The sequence below is a fragment of the Amphiura filiformis genome, chromosome 6, assembly GCF_039555335.1.
Source record: "Amphiura filiformis chromosome 6, Afil_fr2py, whole genome shotgun sequence".
Classification (NCBI taxonomy): Eukaryota; Metazoa; Echinodermata; class Ophiuroidea; order Amphilepidida; family Amphiuridae; genus Amphiura; species Amphiura filiformis.
Genome location: NC_092633.1, coordinates 7936602 through 7951470, shown reverse-complemented (window position 1 = coordinate 7951470; position 14869 = coordinate 7936602). Strand labels below are relative to the sequence as shown.

The window sequence follows — 14869 nt, the reverse complement described above, 5'->3', positions numbered from 1 at the left end:
ACTTGAAACTTTGTATTCTGTCATTTTTGTGAATGCGACTGCTGAAGGAAATTTCCACTCCACGTGTTCTGGTTAGCCTCTTCCCAATGGCGCGAGTTAATCTGTCCTGTACCAGAATACGACAAGGTGCATGTATGCATACACACTACTGACACTAGGTATGCGATAAATTTGTGTGGCGACCAATTTTGTTTACATAAAGAGTTGTGGAATCATCAGCTGGGTTTTCCCCATCATGTCGCAATGCATACGAAACTACAAGTTTTCGGGGCTGTGATTGCTTGCATAAAACAACAATATAAATGAGAAATTGATCATCATATAGCCACCATCTTTTGTCACCTGTGTAAAGATTATGTAATGTATATTAAAATTAAAATTGTGTGTAGATTTTTGGTTGACAACCGGCGACCTCATTTAAGTTGTCCGACGCTTGTTTTGGTTAATTTGGACAACCGGATAAGTGCGGATAACCACTATTTCGAACGCTGGCCTCCAGGGTTTTATTTTGGCAAGTTTGCATTAGTATATCTGATAAAATCCTCACTTTAGAAACCTGTGTTACTGATGTATGTCATCTGTGATTGCTAAACTTATTCTATTCTATGCATCAGCTTTTGTCCAAAGAAATATATATATTTTTAAAAGACGATTTTTGAGCAATTTTTATGAGCAGCGAAAAGTCCACTCCACGACTATGTACATAATGAATGGTGATGAATGCACGCTAAATCGCGGTGGCACATATACATAGCTCCTTGGAACTCACAGTCGGAGCCGGTGGACGCTCGTTAAAGCGCAAAAGCAATTTGTGTGCAAATCAAGACCATCCAAAACAGCTTTCTTACAGTAAAGAATAGGAGGTCATCTGGGGTCACATACAGTAGTGTACATTGTACATGTGCCTGCTGTCACAATTTCACACACAAAATTTTGGACAATTTGGTGACACTATTTTTGTCTGTAACTTCAAAAGTATATGCACTAGAAATATGATTGACCCCTTATTGTTTAGGTAATTTGATTCTCTTTCAAATGAAAGAACTTTCAGCTAAAAATATTGAACTTCAAAATTTTATGAACATACCTAACTAAGTTTAAGCCCCAACGTTGGTCATTGTGGTTATAGCAAACTGACATTTCAGCGGGGACATTATATTCTATGCACTGAATAATTTACTAATCTACTTGTTTTAATTCATTTCAGATGGCAAAGTTTCCATTGGTGATGTCAGCAAGATTGTAAAAAATCCAAACCATCAAGAATTGGTCCCAACAAAACATTGTAAGTTACCGGTAGCCTACCATACTCATCTATAATGTAGCTTTAATCTACACGTCTGGATGAAATCATTACACCCCCTGTGAAAGATATGACTGTCTACTCACACAGGGAGTATTAACCCCATTTGAAATCCACACTCCCTACAGAAGATTAAGATTAATGTGTTCCATCTACAATTTTAAATGTATGTGTATGTATTTCAACTGGATAGCTGGATACTCGAACTAACTTCCAACTTTGAAATTGTATGGTTGGTTACATATTATGAATCATCCAGTCATAGAATCGGAAGGTGAATTATGAATAAAATAACTCGACTGACCTTTCGAATTTTGTGAATTTTCATCCAATTTCATTGGACTTCATTGTCAACATTCCTTGCCAATTGACACATGACCAGTCTCCTCTTGTCTGTCAGCTTAATTTGTCTCAATATTTGAATGCAAATAGCACAAGGGCATGCTCCCCTCCGCAGTGGTGTCTATTCTTCCAGAAAATTGAAATATTCCCTGGACTTATTGCGCTGTGTTCCCCAGATTCTTCCCCAACTGGAATCCAAAAAATGGACCCAAATTGAAGATTTTATGCTAGTGGCTAATCTAAATGCTATTCCTTTTCTTGACATTCCGTCCCTTCCCTGCCTGAATATAGGCGAATACTTGTCAGACCCAGAAACTTGTATAATTATAAACATTACCTTGTGTTCAGAAATTAAGATTGTGCATGTATGCTACAATGTAGGTACCATTGTTACAAGGCCATTCTGGCCATGTGTTTTGAGTTGGTAGATTTTTCGGTACAGTACCCAAAATTTCCATTTTTTTTTTCCTGATGATGCACTCATTATAATTCTTCCCTAAATGACACTAAATGAATTCACCTACATGTACCCTGTAGAGCAACCACTGCCAGCCAGTGAACGCAATAATACATTTTCCAGTTATAGACTTTTTCCCCCAAATTGGTTCTTTTTTTTTTTAATCTTCCTTGAATCCTGTTGACTTTTTTCTTATTTTCCCCCTCTTTTATTTCTTTTTCAAAACACAAAATTCTTCCCCAAAGGGGTAAAATTATTCCCACCCCTTTGGGGGCAAATAATGGAAGAATAGATGCCCCTGATTAGTGGCCCTCCAACCTGCCTAAAAGTACTTTATAGTCCAGCATACATGTACAATACATTGTGGTTTATATATTATTTTTGCTTGCTTGCTTCAGGAATATAAAACAAAAAAGGGGTTGATTAATTATAATCATACATGTACATGTATAACATATTATAGGTAATTTTTTTAACTTTGTGACTTTATTTCTTTCAGTGCCAGATGCCTTACCCCAATCAATAATGAGACATCTACGATGGATTATGCAGAAGGTTGGTACAAATCAAATGTTGATTGAAATTTATTAACATGAGGGATTATCATGACAGTAAACATGCAGCAGTAGTCTCAACATTGTCTTATAAATACAAATAAGATTTTGTTCAGATTTAAGGATTAGGGTACGGTTTGACAGGGTTATAATATGGAGCAATAAATTAGAATAGTGGCTGATCCTAACCCAATCATGTTGTAATCCTTATTTTAACCCTAGTCATCACCCCAAAATGTAACCCTAATCTCTTGAGACAACACTGCAGCCTTATTTCTTATAGGTGGATGGTCAGATTTCTTACATTGAGGGTAACCATTAAAACAATGTTTCCAAAGCTTTGATTAAGCAAATTGTATGTGTATAACAATGCCCATAGGATAGGATATTCTTCTAGTGGTGGTTACCACTTTTTACCACTCTTTTGTTCACACCGTCTGGACAAAACTTAGGCATTAAATTTAGTTTTGATGCTCGGGGGGTGGGGGGAGGGGGGAGGAAATTGTTTATCTGTCCACACACCTTTAAGTCTTGTTAAGAAAAATCAGTAATACATTTGTAGCCAAACACAGTAATAGCCAAAGATATTATACTCAATAGATTACTGGCTCAACATTGCACCATACATGTATATGTGATGCTATGGCATGTCTACCATCTTGGTTTGTCGCTCATGGCACTTAATGTACACATGTGGTATTCATGGGCAAGAGACCAAAATCAACCAATAATTTGTGTCTTAATTTTAATATGTTGCAAAGGTATGCGTGCAGTGCACAGTACCTAAGGCGTGTTAAGGCACAATGTGTTTCACACAGAACGCAAACAACCACCCACTTTGGATCAAAGTTTGCAAGGCGCATAGCGAAATAATCCACAGGTACATTAGGTGGCCTACATAAGCAATACAAACATGGTACAGTTGGTACCTCATTCTACCTCATTAGCAAGATTTTGATATTGATATAAGTGTTAGGTTCAGGAGTGCTATCAATTATTTAAAGTTGCTCTTATTATTTTTCTGTTTCATTTCAGGATTCCTTGGGACAAGATGTTTTCCTCATTGGCCCTCCTGGACCACTGCGCAGAGCTATTGCTATGCAGTATTTGGTAAATCAAAAATTCCTCTTTCTAGCTGTAGGAACAAAAAACATAACATTGATCCAAATTGTCAGGAAAAAAGTTCATGTTTGGATGGGGGTGTGGATGCAGCTGGCACCACCCCTAGAGATCTGCAAAAGTGTGAGAGAGAGAGAGGTAGAAGGAGAGAAGGGAGATGAAGAGAGAGAGGTGGAATGAAAGAGGAAAGAAAAAAGATAGAGAAAGGAAAGAAAGGTAAAGGAGAGGAAAGAAAAAAGATGAGAAAAGGGAGAAAAAGTGAAGAGAAAATATAAAGTTGTGTGTAACTGAGTAGGTCCGTGCCTAAAAATCAAGCCCAATTAACTGAATATCCATAATAATATAGTCGGAAAATAATTAATAATAGTGTAAAAATGGTGCTTCAAATCCTGGATCCATCCCTGAGAGAGCAAAGAATTTGGCAGGACAAAAGGGTGAAAGCATTTTTGACAGCTCTATTTTTGACACAGTATGTGCTTCAAACATATGTGGATGTCATGCAACAGCTTCCTAATAAATAAATGTCCTATACCTCAATGCTTATAAAAACATAGGTGTGTGCGCTGTCAAGATTTCTGGATGATATTTTTTTACATTTTTCTGTCTCTAGGAATTAACCAAAAGAGAGATTGAATACATAGCTCTTACCCGTGATACAACAGAATCAGACCTGAAGCAACGCAGGGAGATACGATCAGGGACGGCATACTACATAGATCAGGTAATAACTGTAATATAAGTTGGTTTGGTTACTTGTTTTCTGTTAAATAGCTATAAAATTGTACTATACTTTGATCAGCTCGTAATCAGTGGGCCTTGTAACCTCGCATATTAACTTATCAATATATTTTATTTCGAGAATTTTCGGGTAACATCTCGCAAGAAGCAAGACAAATTATTGATTTAAGTCCTATACTTTTGTCTACTTCTTTAACATCCAATTTCTAGACCAGACATGTCAACTATATCACTCTTAATGTGGGTCTACTTTTCGGCGTAGTTGTAAAAGCCTAACAATCCCACCGCTGGGATTACGATCTGATCAAACTGTAGGAGTCTTAATTTGAAATGAAATCTAGAATGTAGTAGAATGAAAAAAAAATACCGCTTAGTTGATAAATGGTTATGAAATTAATTTGCAAAAATTAGAGTGCTTTTTGTGCTTCTGCACCTAAACTGTGGAACAATTTCACTTTCAGAAAGTGCTTCAAACCATCATTTGTAAAATTTCTTGTATTAAAAATTGTGTATGATGGTAATGCTTATCATAAACTATTTGTCATTGCTCACTTTATTATCATGACTTGATTGATGGTGTGGGGAGGGGGGGGGGGCACATAACAGAAATGACCATAACTCTGGAAGATCCCTGAATTTTACCAAATCAGTGCACTGAAAGTTACTTGATTTTGATAATTTCAGCTCTTAAAGACCCTTAACCCTAAATTACTCATTGCTGTTGGTTTTTTCCAGTCAATTTCAACACCAGAAAGGCAAAAAAGACCCTTGATTTTGATTTTGACCTATTACAGCCCCCTAAGACCCACACGTCCTATTCCAGGAGGAACATATCCACCAAAAATGGATGATATGCACCCCCAGGTTTCTGTTCACTTTTGTTTATAAATGTTTTGTTTTTTATTGTTTTTAATGTACTGTGAATAGGCTCCCTGGATAGACAATGCTTTATAAATGCTTGTTAATAATGATAATAGACTGATATTAGACATCATATAAATCAAATAGAATCTAGTAGAATGAAAAAAATATATAAAAGATCATGTCATTTTAATGTTTTGTACAGTGTGCAGTGAAAGCAGCAACAGAAGGCGGGTGTTAGTGTTGGAAGGGGTAGAAAAAGCTGAAAGGAATGTCCTCCTGTGCTTAATAACTTACTAGAGAATAGAGAGATGCAGCTAGAAGATGGTAGATTCCTGTGTGCAGCTCAGAGATATGATAAACTCCTCAAGGTAACTATGAGCTACATAGCATTCAAATATTTTTTTTTTAAATTTTTTTTTTACGACATGGCATAACTGGGCATTAACAGCAGAGACAAAAATCTGCTGATGAGGAAGCACCCAGAAAGTGATTAACCTCCCTGCTGAAGCTGGTCCTCGATCTAATGGCTGGAATTTGGGCAGGAGGAGAATTCCATAATTGGGCTGTAGATGGTAGAAATGATCTTTCATGGTTGACATGGTTTGATCTTGGGACTTCCACTTAGAGATAAATTATTGAACATTAGAATAGTCAGTTCATTGTAGGGCAGAAGGGAGTAAGCTTACAATTGCCAAGAGATCTAAAAGCCTTATTTTGATTGGTTACTCAGATGGTTTATTTCATGTAATTAACCAATCAGGGGCACTGTAAAAAAAGGCAGTACCACCCATGGGTTTAATTATAAGTGGATAGGCTTGAATATATCAATTTTTTTCAGAATGGGTTGCACTGTTAGAAATGAGTAGGAAAGGGTTAGCCATGACATTTGCTTAAATGCATAATTGTGGCATGTTTTAGCGGAATTATTTTTTCACAAATTTAGTAGTTTCAACAATTTGCAGTTTATTTAATTCAATAAAATTCACCACATGGGTCCGAAATATTTGCGAGGGCTTTTTAGATTGGTGGTTTTGAAATTAACTGCAAAAAGATGAAAAGCAAAGATTCAAAGCCTCCCAAAGTTGTTCAACTTTACAGTACTTTTTTGGCAAATGAGATGCCAATTCATGATTACTTGAATCAATCAACAGTATTGGTTGTATTATAGGTGTATTAACTAGGGATGAGGTGAAGAATTCATCTCCCTTAAGGGCCTGGGTTCCCAACATGTGTGTTGCAACACCTTCATGGGTCCTAATCTCAAATTTGGGTCTTGAGACTAAGTGCAATATTGATGTGGGCCATGACTGTGATTTCCAAGAAACAGGGTTCCATTCAAAGGATGGGAACGCCTGCTTTAGGCCAATGTAAGATATAATTTATCATTTTGGAAAGGGGGCAACATTTATTTTAGAAATTTCAAATTTCCCCTCTGTAAAAATATGCTTGATACCCCATCTTGATACCCCTTTCCTCTGTATAGGAGCATTCTCAAGAAGAACTTGACGAGTGGAGACTAGTACGTGTCAGTGAGGATTTCCGTGTTATTGCTCTAGGTTTACCAGTGCCTCGTTACGTGGTAATCCATTGGATCCGCCATTGCGCTCTAGGTTTCAGGCAAGAGATGTCAACCCTTTGCCATTCAAGGTAGGTATGGTGTGGGCTTCTTCTGTTGGATGAGCTTATAAACATTTTGGAATGATAACAAACTTTAAGGGATGAGTCTATAGGAATAACGACCAAACAAAGAAATTCGTGTTTAAGCCGTAATATTGTAGTCTTTCAACCCTTTCACAACTTCAGCTGTGTAACTTACAAAAATTCCCGCTAAAAAGTGGTTCTTTTAATTTTAGAAAATACATTAATAATCGCATTGGACTTTTTCGTACTGATCGTACTATAAGTGACCACCAGCCTATAATGTTCTAATCACACTATAGACTGGGATTACATGTGAGCGTCATTGCCAGGCAATTGGTCTCTATTGTTCCTTGTCCGGAAATATGCCCACGCAGTCAGGGACCGTGCTTTTAAAACTCCCGCCAGATCACAATAAGGCCATTGAACTGCGTAGTAGCCATACGTACTCATTGAAGTATAACGGTATACGTTCCCTTACCGACTCATTATTAATGTGTGGAATGGGGTCAGGGACGGCATTCTGATCATTCTAATCCTTTCTTTTGAGGTCAATAGATAAAAGAAAGGCCTTGAACACAGGTGCCGAGTTGTAAATAATATTTAATCATCAAAGCTGATGGCATAAGAAATTTCGAGGAGGCAGCGCTTATTATTTCTTGTAAACACAATCTAATGTGGTACTCACTACATGTAGAAGGCAGGCGGGTCTGCAAATTAGTGCATGAAGCTAGTAAAGATATAGCTTTATGTTCAGTTTAATCAATTAAAATACTATGGCTGGATATCAAAACAATCGCGAGGCATTAAGTATTAATTTTTATATTATTATGACAAAATCCAGTCCTTCTCAATTGAATAGGCTCCGAGATTAGACTTTCCTTTCCAAAAATAAATTATATGGCCTAGAGGACATGATATAGGCCTAATCTAAACCCATATTCGGTATCCAGAAACCTTCACAGTCTGAGCGGCGCTTGCACTCGCATCGCATTAAACTAGACAAAGTTCGCTAAACTGAGGCCTGCTTCAATTGCCAACCTTTATCGAGGGGCGAGTTTGAGGTTTCATAGTCATCTATTACCTATACCATTTTTCACCCCGATGTGGCAGTGATGTCAGCGCGTTGTGAACAGCTGTTTCGGCTCGCGCATCTATGCGGTGTCTTTAAGCGGCGTGCGTATGTACACCAGCGCCATCGAACTCCAGCGAGTGATGCTGCGCCTAATAAAATTCGTTTCATATCTCTTGCCCGCCATGAGTGTCGCAAAATACATCATTTCCACGGGGGAGTACAGAGTTATGTTCATTGCATTCTGGAAAGCGGACATTTCGGCTGGTGCCTTCATCACAAAAAAGGAATCCCCGATCATCACGATAATGGCGCGCGATCACGAACACCCGGCAAGCGGCAGAGCGTTTCAACCAATGACAAGTCTTGATTGTGTCCGTTTGTCTGCAATGCGCGCGCGCCACGCCGCTCATTGCAACCGGCATGGTAGTATGAAACCAGCACAGAGGAGTAAGATATCTTACTCCTCTGTGGAAACTCAACTTTATACTGGCGTGACCCGGATATGCGTCACTGTCACATCAGGGTGAAATGTAGTCTCGGTACCAGCGGTTTGTGCTCCTCCGTCACCGTTAGTGACGGAGGAGCACAAACCGCTGGTACCAAGACAGGTGAAATGGTATTGAACAACGCAAACCAGCCAAATTTGTCATAAGTTTGAATAGACATTAGAACAACCGTGAATATAGTGTCAGAAAGTCTTACACATCTTAGTATAACCTTGTCGTTTAGTGTGATACTGAATGCAGCGCCATATTTGGAATATATTAGCATTACACGGTGTGGGCAAATAGTTGCTCAAATGTAGGCTAAGTAGGCCTAAATCATGAAAATCGCTTAATCGGAATAATACTAACCAGTAACGGACACTGAGACAGCACTACGTTTGAAGTTTGAGGTAAGTAAAGCTTTTCCTTGTTATAAAAAACAAGGAAAAGGCAGTCATTATTATCACAACGCGATATTTTTAAAAAGCACATTTTGAGAGGGCCTACGCTGGTTCTTTTGATTCTAGTGTAAAATCTGTTCATCACATGTAGTCCGATTTGGTATCTATGGTCTCATCAAAGTCTGGAGAACTCTTTTGGATGTTATGTTGGTTAACAAAACGATACTGTTAAAAATAGCGGTATTTATGCAAGCGGCGTATCTATTGTGTAAAATGCATTGAAAATTGTCGGCTAAAGAGGGCATAAATTTAAATCGCGAAGAGTAATAGCAACAATAACTATCTACATTCCAAGCGGAAACGCTTTTCAAAAACATACCACCTTTTTCGGCAATCGCTGAAACCGAAATATGAAATTCCAGGCCATCTGTAAAAAGTGCGTGAGCAGAAATGACCATGAACTTGGGTCACGAAACAAGTGTTTATATTGGTGTCAGGCCTATCATAGTGATACAACAATTAGCCCCCAATAATGGCTTTCATTTGAACCGTTATTTGTTAAACTGCGATTTTTACTTTTTGAGAAATCAATGAATGTATCAAAAAACTTTTCGAAAGTCGATTTATATTGACATAACCCGTTAAGAAACATAAATCGATAGAGGTGGGAAATATGACATTGAAAAAGAAGAACAAAGAGAACAAGAAAAAATGGGGAAGAAACAATGCATACATGTAACACTTTTGCCACAGTGTCACAGTGCTGCTGTTTATACAGATATATCAGAATCATTTTACATCCTCCAGGATGGCAATCTTAGAATGCACATCATGTCAGTAATTCAAGTATGTTCATACTACGGTGCAATTGCTTTACAGTGCGATGCATTGTTGCAACTCAACTCAAAATGTAAAATGTATTAAAACTTTATTGCGATACTACCATGCAGTATTTTGCAGTACGATGCAGTGCGGCAACGCATCACACCGCAAAGCAATTGCGGCGTTGTATTAACGGACCTTTAGACTGTGACTATCCAAACAGCACCAGGACAGACTTGGATAGTCAGGGGTTAACACCCTAATCTTTTAGAATCTGACTGCAAGATACATGTACAGATATGGCTCTCTGTACATGGGACCAATGGCTTCATGAACAGTGTACTCTCATGGTTCATTTACATTTACCGCTACTGGAGATTGAACCCAAGGCCTCATGCACAAAAGGCTAGTACTCTAACCATTAGGCCACTCTTTCCAGTGAAGATGAACATTAGGAGCTAGGTACTGGCCTCCATGTTTTTATGAAACTACTTTTTGGACCACCATTGTACTGATCTTACATATCATATAAGAAAGGCGTACCTATAAACGGCACATCAATGTATCAATGATGTGACAGATTAGAGAGAGAGGGAGAGTGAGAGAAAGATCCAGAAAACTTTTGCATTGAAATCAATTACCATAATCTTGATTGTCATTTTTTTTTCTTCAGGACCAGCTCGAGATGATGCAAGCACTTGGCTCTGGTTTACCGTCTGATAAGTAAGTTCACCTAAAGTCATTCTGGCCTAAAGCAGTTAAGATAATGTAATCCATGTGTTTCATACCTTAAGAAACAGGACTGAATTCAGTTCGCAATTTATGTCTTTCAGTTTGTATATCTCAAATATATTTGAGAGTCTCATATCTTTTATTTTTAATGACATTATAAATTTATTAGCATGAGAGAAACCTAGTGTAATCAAAAAAGATTCAAACTATATATAAGGGGATAAAGACTATAATGGATGTACTGTGTATATTATACTGCTGTACTTGACCATCAATACTTGATTGATAAACTCAGTACCATTTGCTTTACAGACCAACCCAGATTTTGTCATTTGCTGCAACATTGAGATCCAGTGAGCTGTCTTCACTGGGGCTACCTGACTTCCCACTGGATAATCTATATAGTGCCATCAAAATTCTAGTAGGTATCAATTTGCTGTCGTAGTTTGACATCAAAACCAATGGTTGTCAAGTCAAGTCATTGGTTCACGCTAACTGTGTTCTGAACCACGCTCAAAATGATCACGATGCAAATTCTGTGGGTTGCTAACAGGTGTGCAAACCAAGCGTGAACCAGTAACTTAGGCATGGCGTATACACTACATATATTATCTGATAAGGGAACTGTTTGTTGAGTATTATAGTGTGTCTCATCTCAAGTTGAGATTAACGCCTGTTGGATTTCGCAGTTTCAGATTTGAATCGTTTGAATCAAGTTAATTACTTGATTGATTTATTGATTGATCGATCAATTTTATGAGTGGTTGAATTATTGGTTGCTTAATTGATTATGTTATTGATCATGATTGATCAGTGTCATGAGCAGGTATTTGATTGTGATTGATCTAGTGAGGGGATGAGAGTTTGATTGGGAAAGTGATTGATTGATTGATTAATTAATTGTATCTGTGTGAATGATTGACTGAATGAGTAAGTAAGTGCATGATGGGAGAGGTCAGTGAGTGAGTGAGCAAGTGTGTGCTGCATGAGTAAGTGAGTGAGTTAGAGGAAGTAACTAGACTAGTTAAATAAAAGTTGATTACTAAAGCAATGAAGGATTACAGCTGGAAGAGAAAAACTAATAGATGAAACGCAGAGGCAGCATGACAGGGAAGAAATTGCCTCAAAAGGGAACTCAAATGCTAAATGTATGAGAAGTGCTGCATTAATTTCTGACATGTATGGTAATAATGACAATTTGTTTGCTTATAGGATGCAGTACCAGGCACTTCTGTACAGAAGTTATTGTATCAGCTTTACCCGTATTCAGTATTCCTTGGTAAAGAAGGCAAAACAACAGTAGAAGATGCTCTCAAGGTAAAATTCATGATGAAACTTTGTAATGATCATGAATAATATGTTGATATCTGTGGTCACTCATGAAAAGGAGAGAGTTAACAACAGCTAAATCATTAAATGAAAAAGAGAAAATGAGGATGCGAAATTGGTAAAAATAAGTAGAAGGAGAGAGAAAAGTAAGAGGGTGGCCAGAAGTTGATAATCAAGTATGTTGTCATATATCTGTTACTTAGCTTACAATTTTATGAGTCAGTAAAAGGCATGGAGTTTTAAGATTTAATGTGTGGGGGAACCCTTTTTTTTTTTTTGCCCGATAGACCAATGAAAGTTAATTCCTTTCTGGTTAACACTTATCGATCAGAAAGGAGGTGACTATTCTCCATTCATTATTCATTATTTTGCTTGATTTCATACATCAATGATGAAGTCAGACCCTAGATTCATGCATGATAAATATTACTTACTTTTAGATATGACAAGAGTTTGACAGAAAACCTTCAATAAAATTTGGTTGGAACCATGGCTCCTTTTGTAGAAGTACAAGAAGCATGTTGATGGAACTCTTAAAATTTTAGTATTATGCAGGTGATGTGCCCTCACTGATATGAAACTCTATGAAATCATCAGAAGGATATGTGTGGCACTCTTATGAACAAATATGTGATGCGATCAAGCAAAATCAGTCAGAACTCGGCATTCCTAGTTTTGAGATATGGGCCAAATAATGTGTGTAGGGGTTAAAAAAACATTCTCCTTTCACATTTTCTCTTTCTTTTTAATGTACCAGTGTACAAATTGTTGTAACTTTGTAACCAAAGGTCATATTGACATGGGGTTTTCACAAATGTGGAGCTTTGGATATGCTGAAAATGAAAATGTAAGAATCTCAAAATTTACCTGGGCCTACTTCAGACTGATTATGCTTGATCTCATCACATATGGTACATTTTTATTCACCAGAAGTTGATTACTGAAATAGAATGAAAATGTTATCTAAAAAGACCAATTGATGCAGGTTGGAAACAGGAACCAAGGAATCAACATTAATTAGACTTGCATGTAAACAGTCATAACAAGTAATGACATTCTTTTTCTAGAAATTTGAGCTTTTAGAAGATCCTTACGGTAATGTGCACCATGAGCGTATTACAGGAATTGCACCAGCCAATCATAATGATGTATACCAAGCCAAGGCTACTGTCAATAGCAAAGGAAGACAGGTGGAATTACAGGTAATAATAAACCAGATCTACAATAGTATTTTACTGCTTTGTGAATTATATTTGTAGAATTCTGAATCAGCAACATCACATGCAGATTTCATTACATAATTAAGGTACATCAAAATTTTTCGAAAGTGTTTATGCAATATTAAAGTTAATTAGGTTAATGTTGGACTGAAATAGGCCAAATGGAAGAAGCACATCACAGATTTTGACCAATGTTGTTAATATGGACTGTCGGTACCAATGACATTTAATGACCCGATGGACCATGATAATTGCTACAGCCACTCTACACAACACCTGCAGCTTGTGCATCATTTGTCTTTTTGTTGTTGCTAATGCATGAGAGGCAAGTCCCATTCCCAGTCATGTTCACAAACCCAACTTACTTAAAGCTACAAAATGCTTCAATATATATGCCTCTCCTGGACTAGGTAGGGGTGAGCAACACATAGGCTAACTCTAAGTAAACTACCCCTAGGGTGTTAGGGTTAAGCTTACTTCAGCAGCAAGGTGTTTGTATTTTAACTTGCACTAAGAGTACCCAATTTGATCAAATTGGATTATAAAGATCAGTTACAGCCAGACATTGACAGAGCGTATGTTCATCTTATAGGTGCCTGCTGGGACCCAGGACATGAGGAGTAAGGATCCACATCATCACTTCATCATTACATCATCACATGAAGGACTCCTAGCTGACATGATGCTTACTCATATGGTCCAAGATTTCTGCCTTATTGGACCAAAGGTAAATTACTTGTTTATCAAATGTTTTGGAAATTGAAAAGTAGGAGGTGGACTAATCAAATGTGGAAAGAGAAAGGGTTTGCGATTAAGAGATGAAGATACAATAAGACATTGAGGGAAGGGAGGGAGGGAGGTTGAGAAAGGGAGAAAAGAGGAAGAGAGAGGGAGGGAGAAAAAAGAGGGATGGAATTAATGAACCCTAGAGAGGAAGACAAAGTGAAAGATGGAGGAAGAGAGGGTGGGAGTGATAGGAGCAGTACTAGAGAATGAACAAGGGAAAGGGGAAGAGGCAGAGATAATGAGAGAGGGGAAGTAAAAGAGAGGGGGAAAAGAAAGGGGAGATAAGAGAAACAAAATGGAAAAGAGGGGGACTGACATGCACACACAGACAGGCAGACACCCCGACAGACGGACAGACAGAGAGCAACAATGAGACAGGGTGATTAATGATATGTCATTTTGCTTTTAATTGCAGGGATGTGGTAAGAGTATCCTTGCTAAACAGTTTGCCAACAGCCTGGGTTACAGCATTGAACCAGTTATGTTATATCAGGTAATACTCAAAAAGCAGGCCAGATATTTAAATGTTGATTAGCAAGTGTTTGGTGTGTAGGTTTGACCATCATGCTTGTCAATCTCATTCTACCTTTTATATTATTGTCTTTGTTTTGTCAAAGTGTCAAATCTCAGCTTATGATATAGCACCATATCTACTGATAGATGAGGGCAGCATCAAAGCTGCTTTTGCCATTGTTGCTGTCGATTTTTGGTGCCTTGCATGAGGCATATCATGGGCTGCATATGGATGGTTGTGATAAATGGATATTTATAACTATGAAATGAACATGACAATGTCTTAATTTCACAAGTCATATGAATACATCTAAGGTCTTCATATCATTTATGGCAAAGATATATGTTAAATATTCTTGTTTCAAGAACTTCAGCAATGTGAAGTATACACATGTTTTGCCAAATGAACTTTTTTAAAATTTATTTTTACTGTAACAGCAAAAACATTTAAGGGGGTCTTTGAAACTATTGCATGCCTTCTTAGTGTTGCT

At 37.6% G+C, this 14869-nt stretch overlaps 1 protein-coding gene across 1 annotated transcript in view; it reads left to right on the top strand.

Annotated features, from left to right (window-relative positions):
• The window catches only part of LOC140154918 (von Willebrand factor A domain-containing protein 8-like), a 54754-nt gene that overhangs the window by 4970 nt on the left and 34915 nt on the right, over positions 1-14869 (top strand). The window contains 15 exon segments of the mRNA XM_072177581.1: positions 1208-1285; positions 2602-2657; positions 3692-3766; positions 4386-4496; positions 5580-5604; positions 5607-5648; positions 5651-5745; positions 6861-6951; positions 6954-7024; positions 10472-10521; positions 10843-10951; positions 11743-11847; positions 12927-13061; positions 13672-13806; positions 14281-14358. Coding sequence (XP_072033682.1) covers positions 1208-1285; positions 2602-2657; positions 3692-3766; positions 4386-4496; positions 5580-5604; positions 5607-5648; positions 5651-5745; positions 6861-6951; positions 6954-7024; positions 10472-10521; positions 10843-10951; positions 11743-11847; positions 12927-13061; positions 13672-13806; positions 14281-14358 — 1256 coding nt within the window.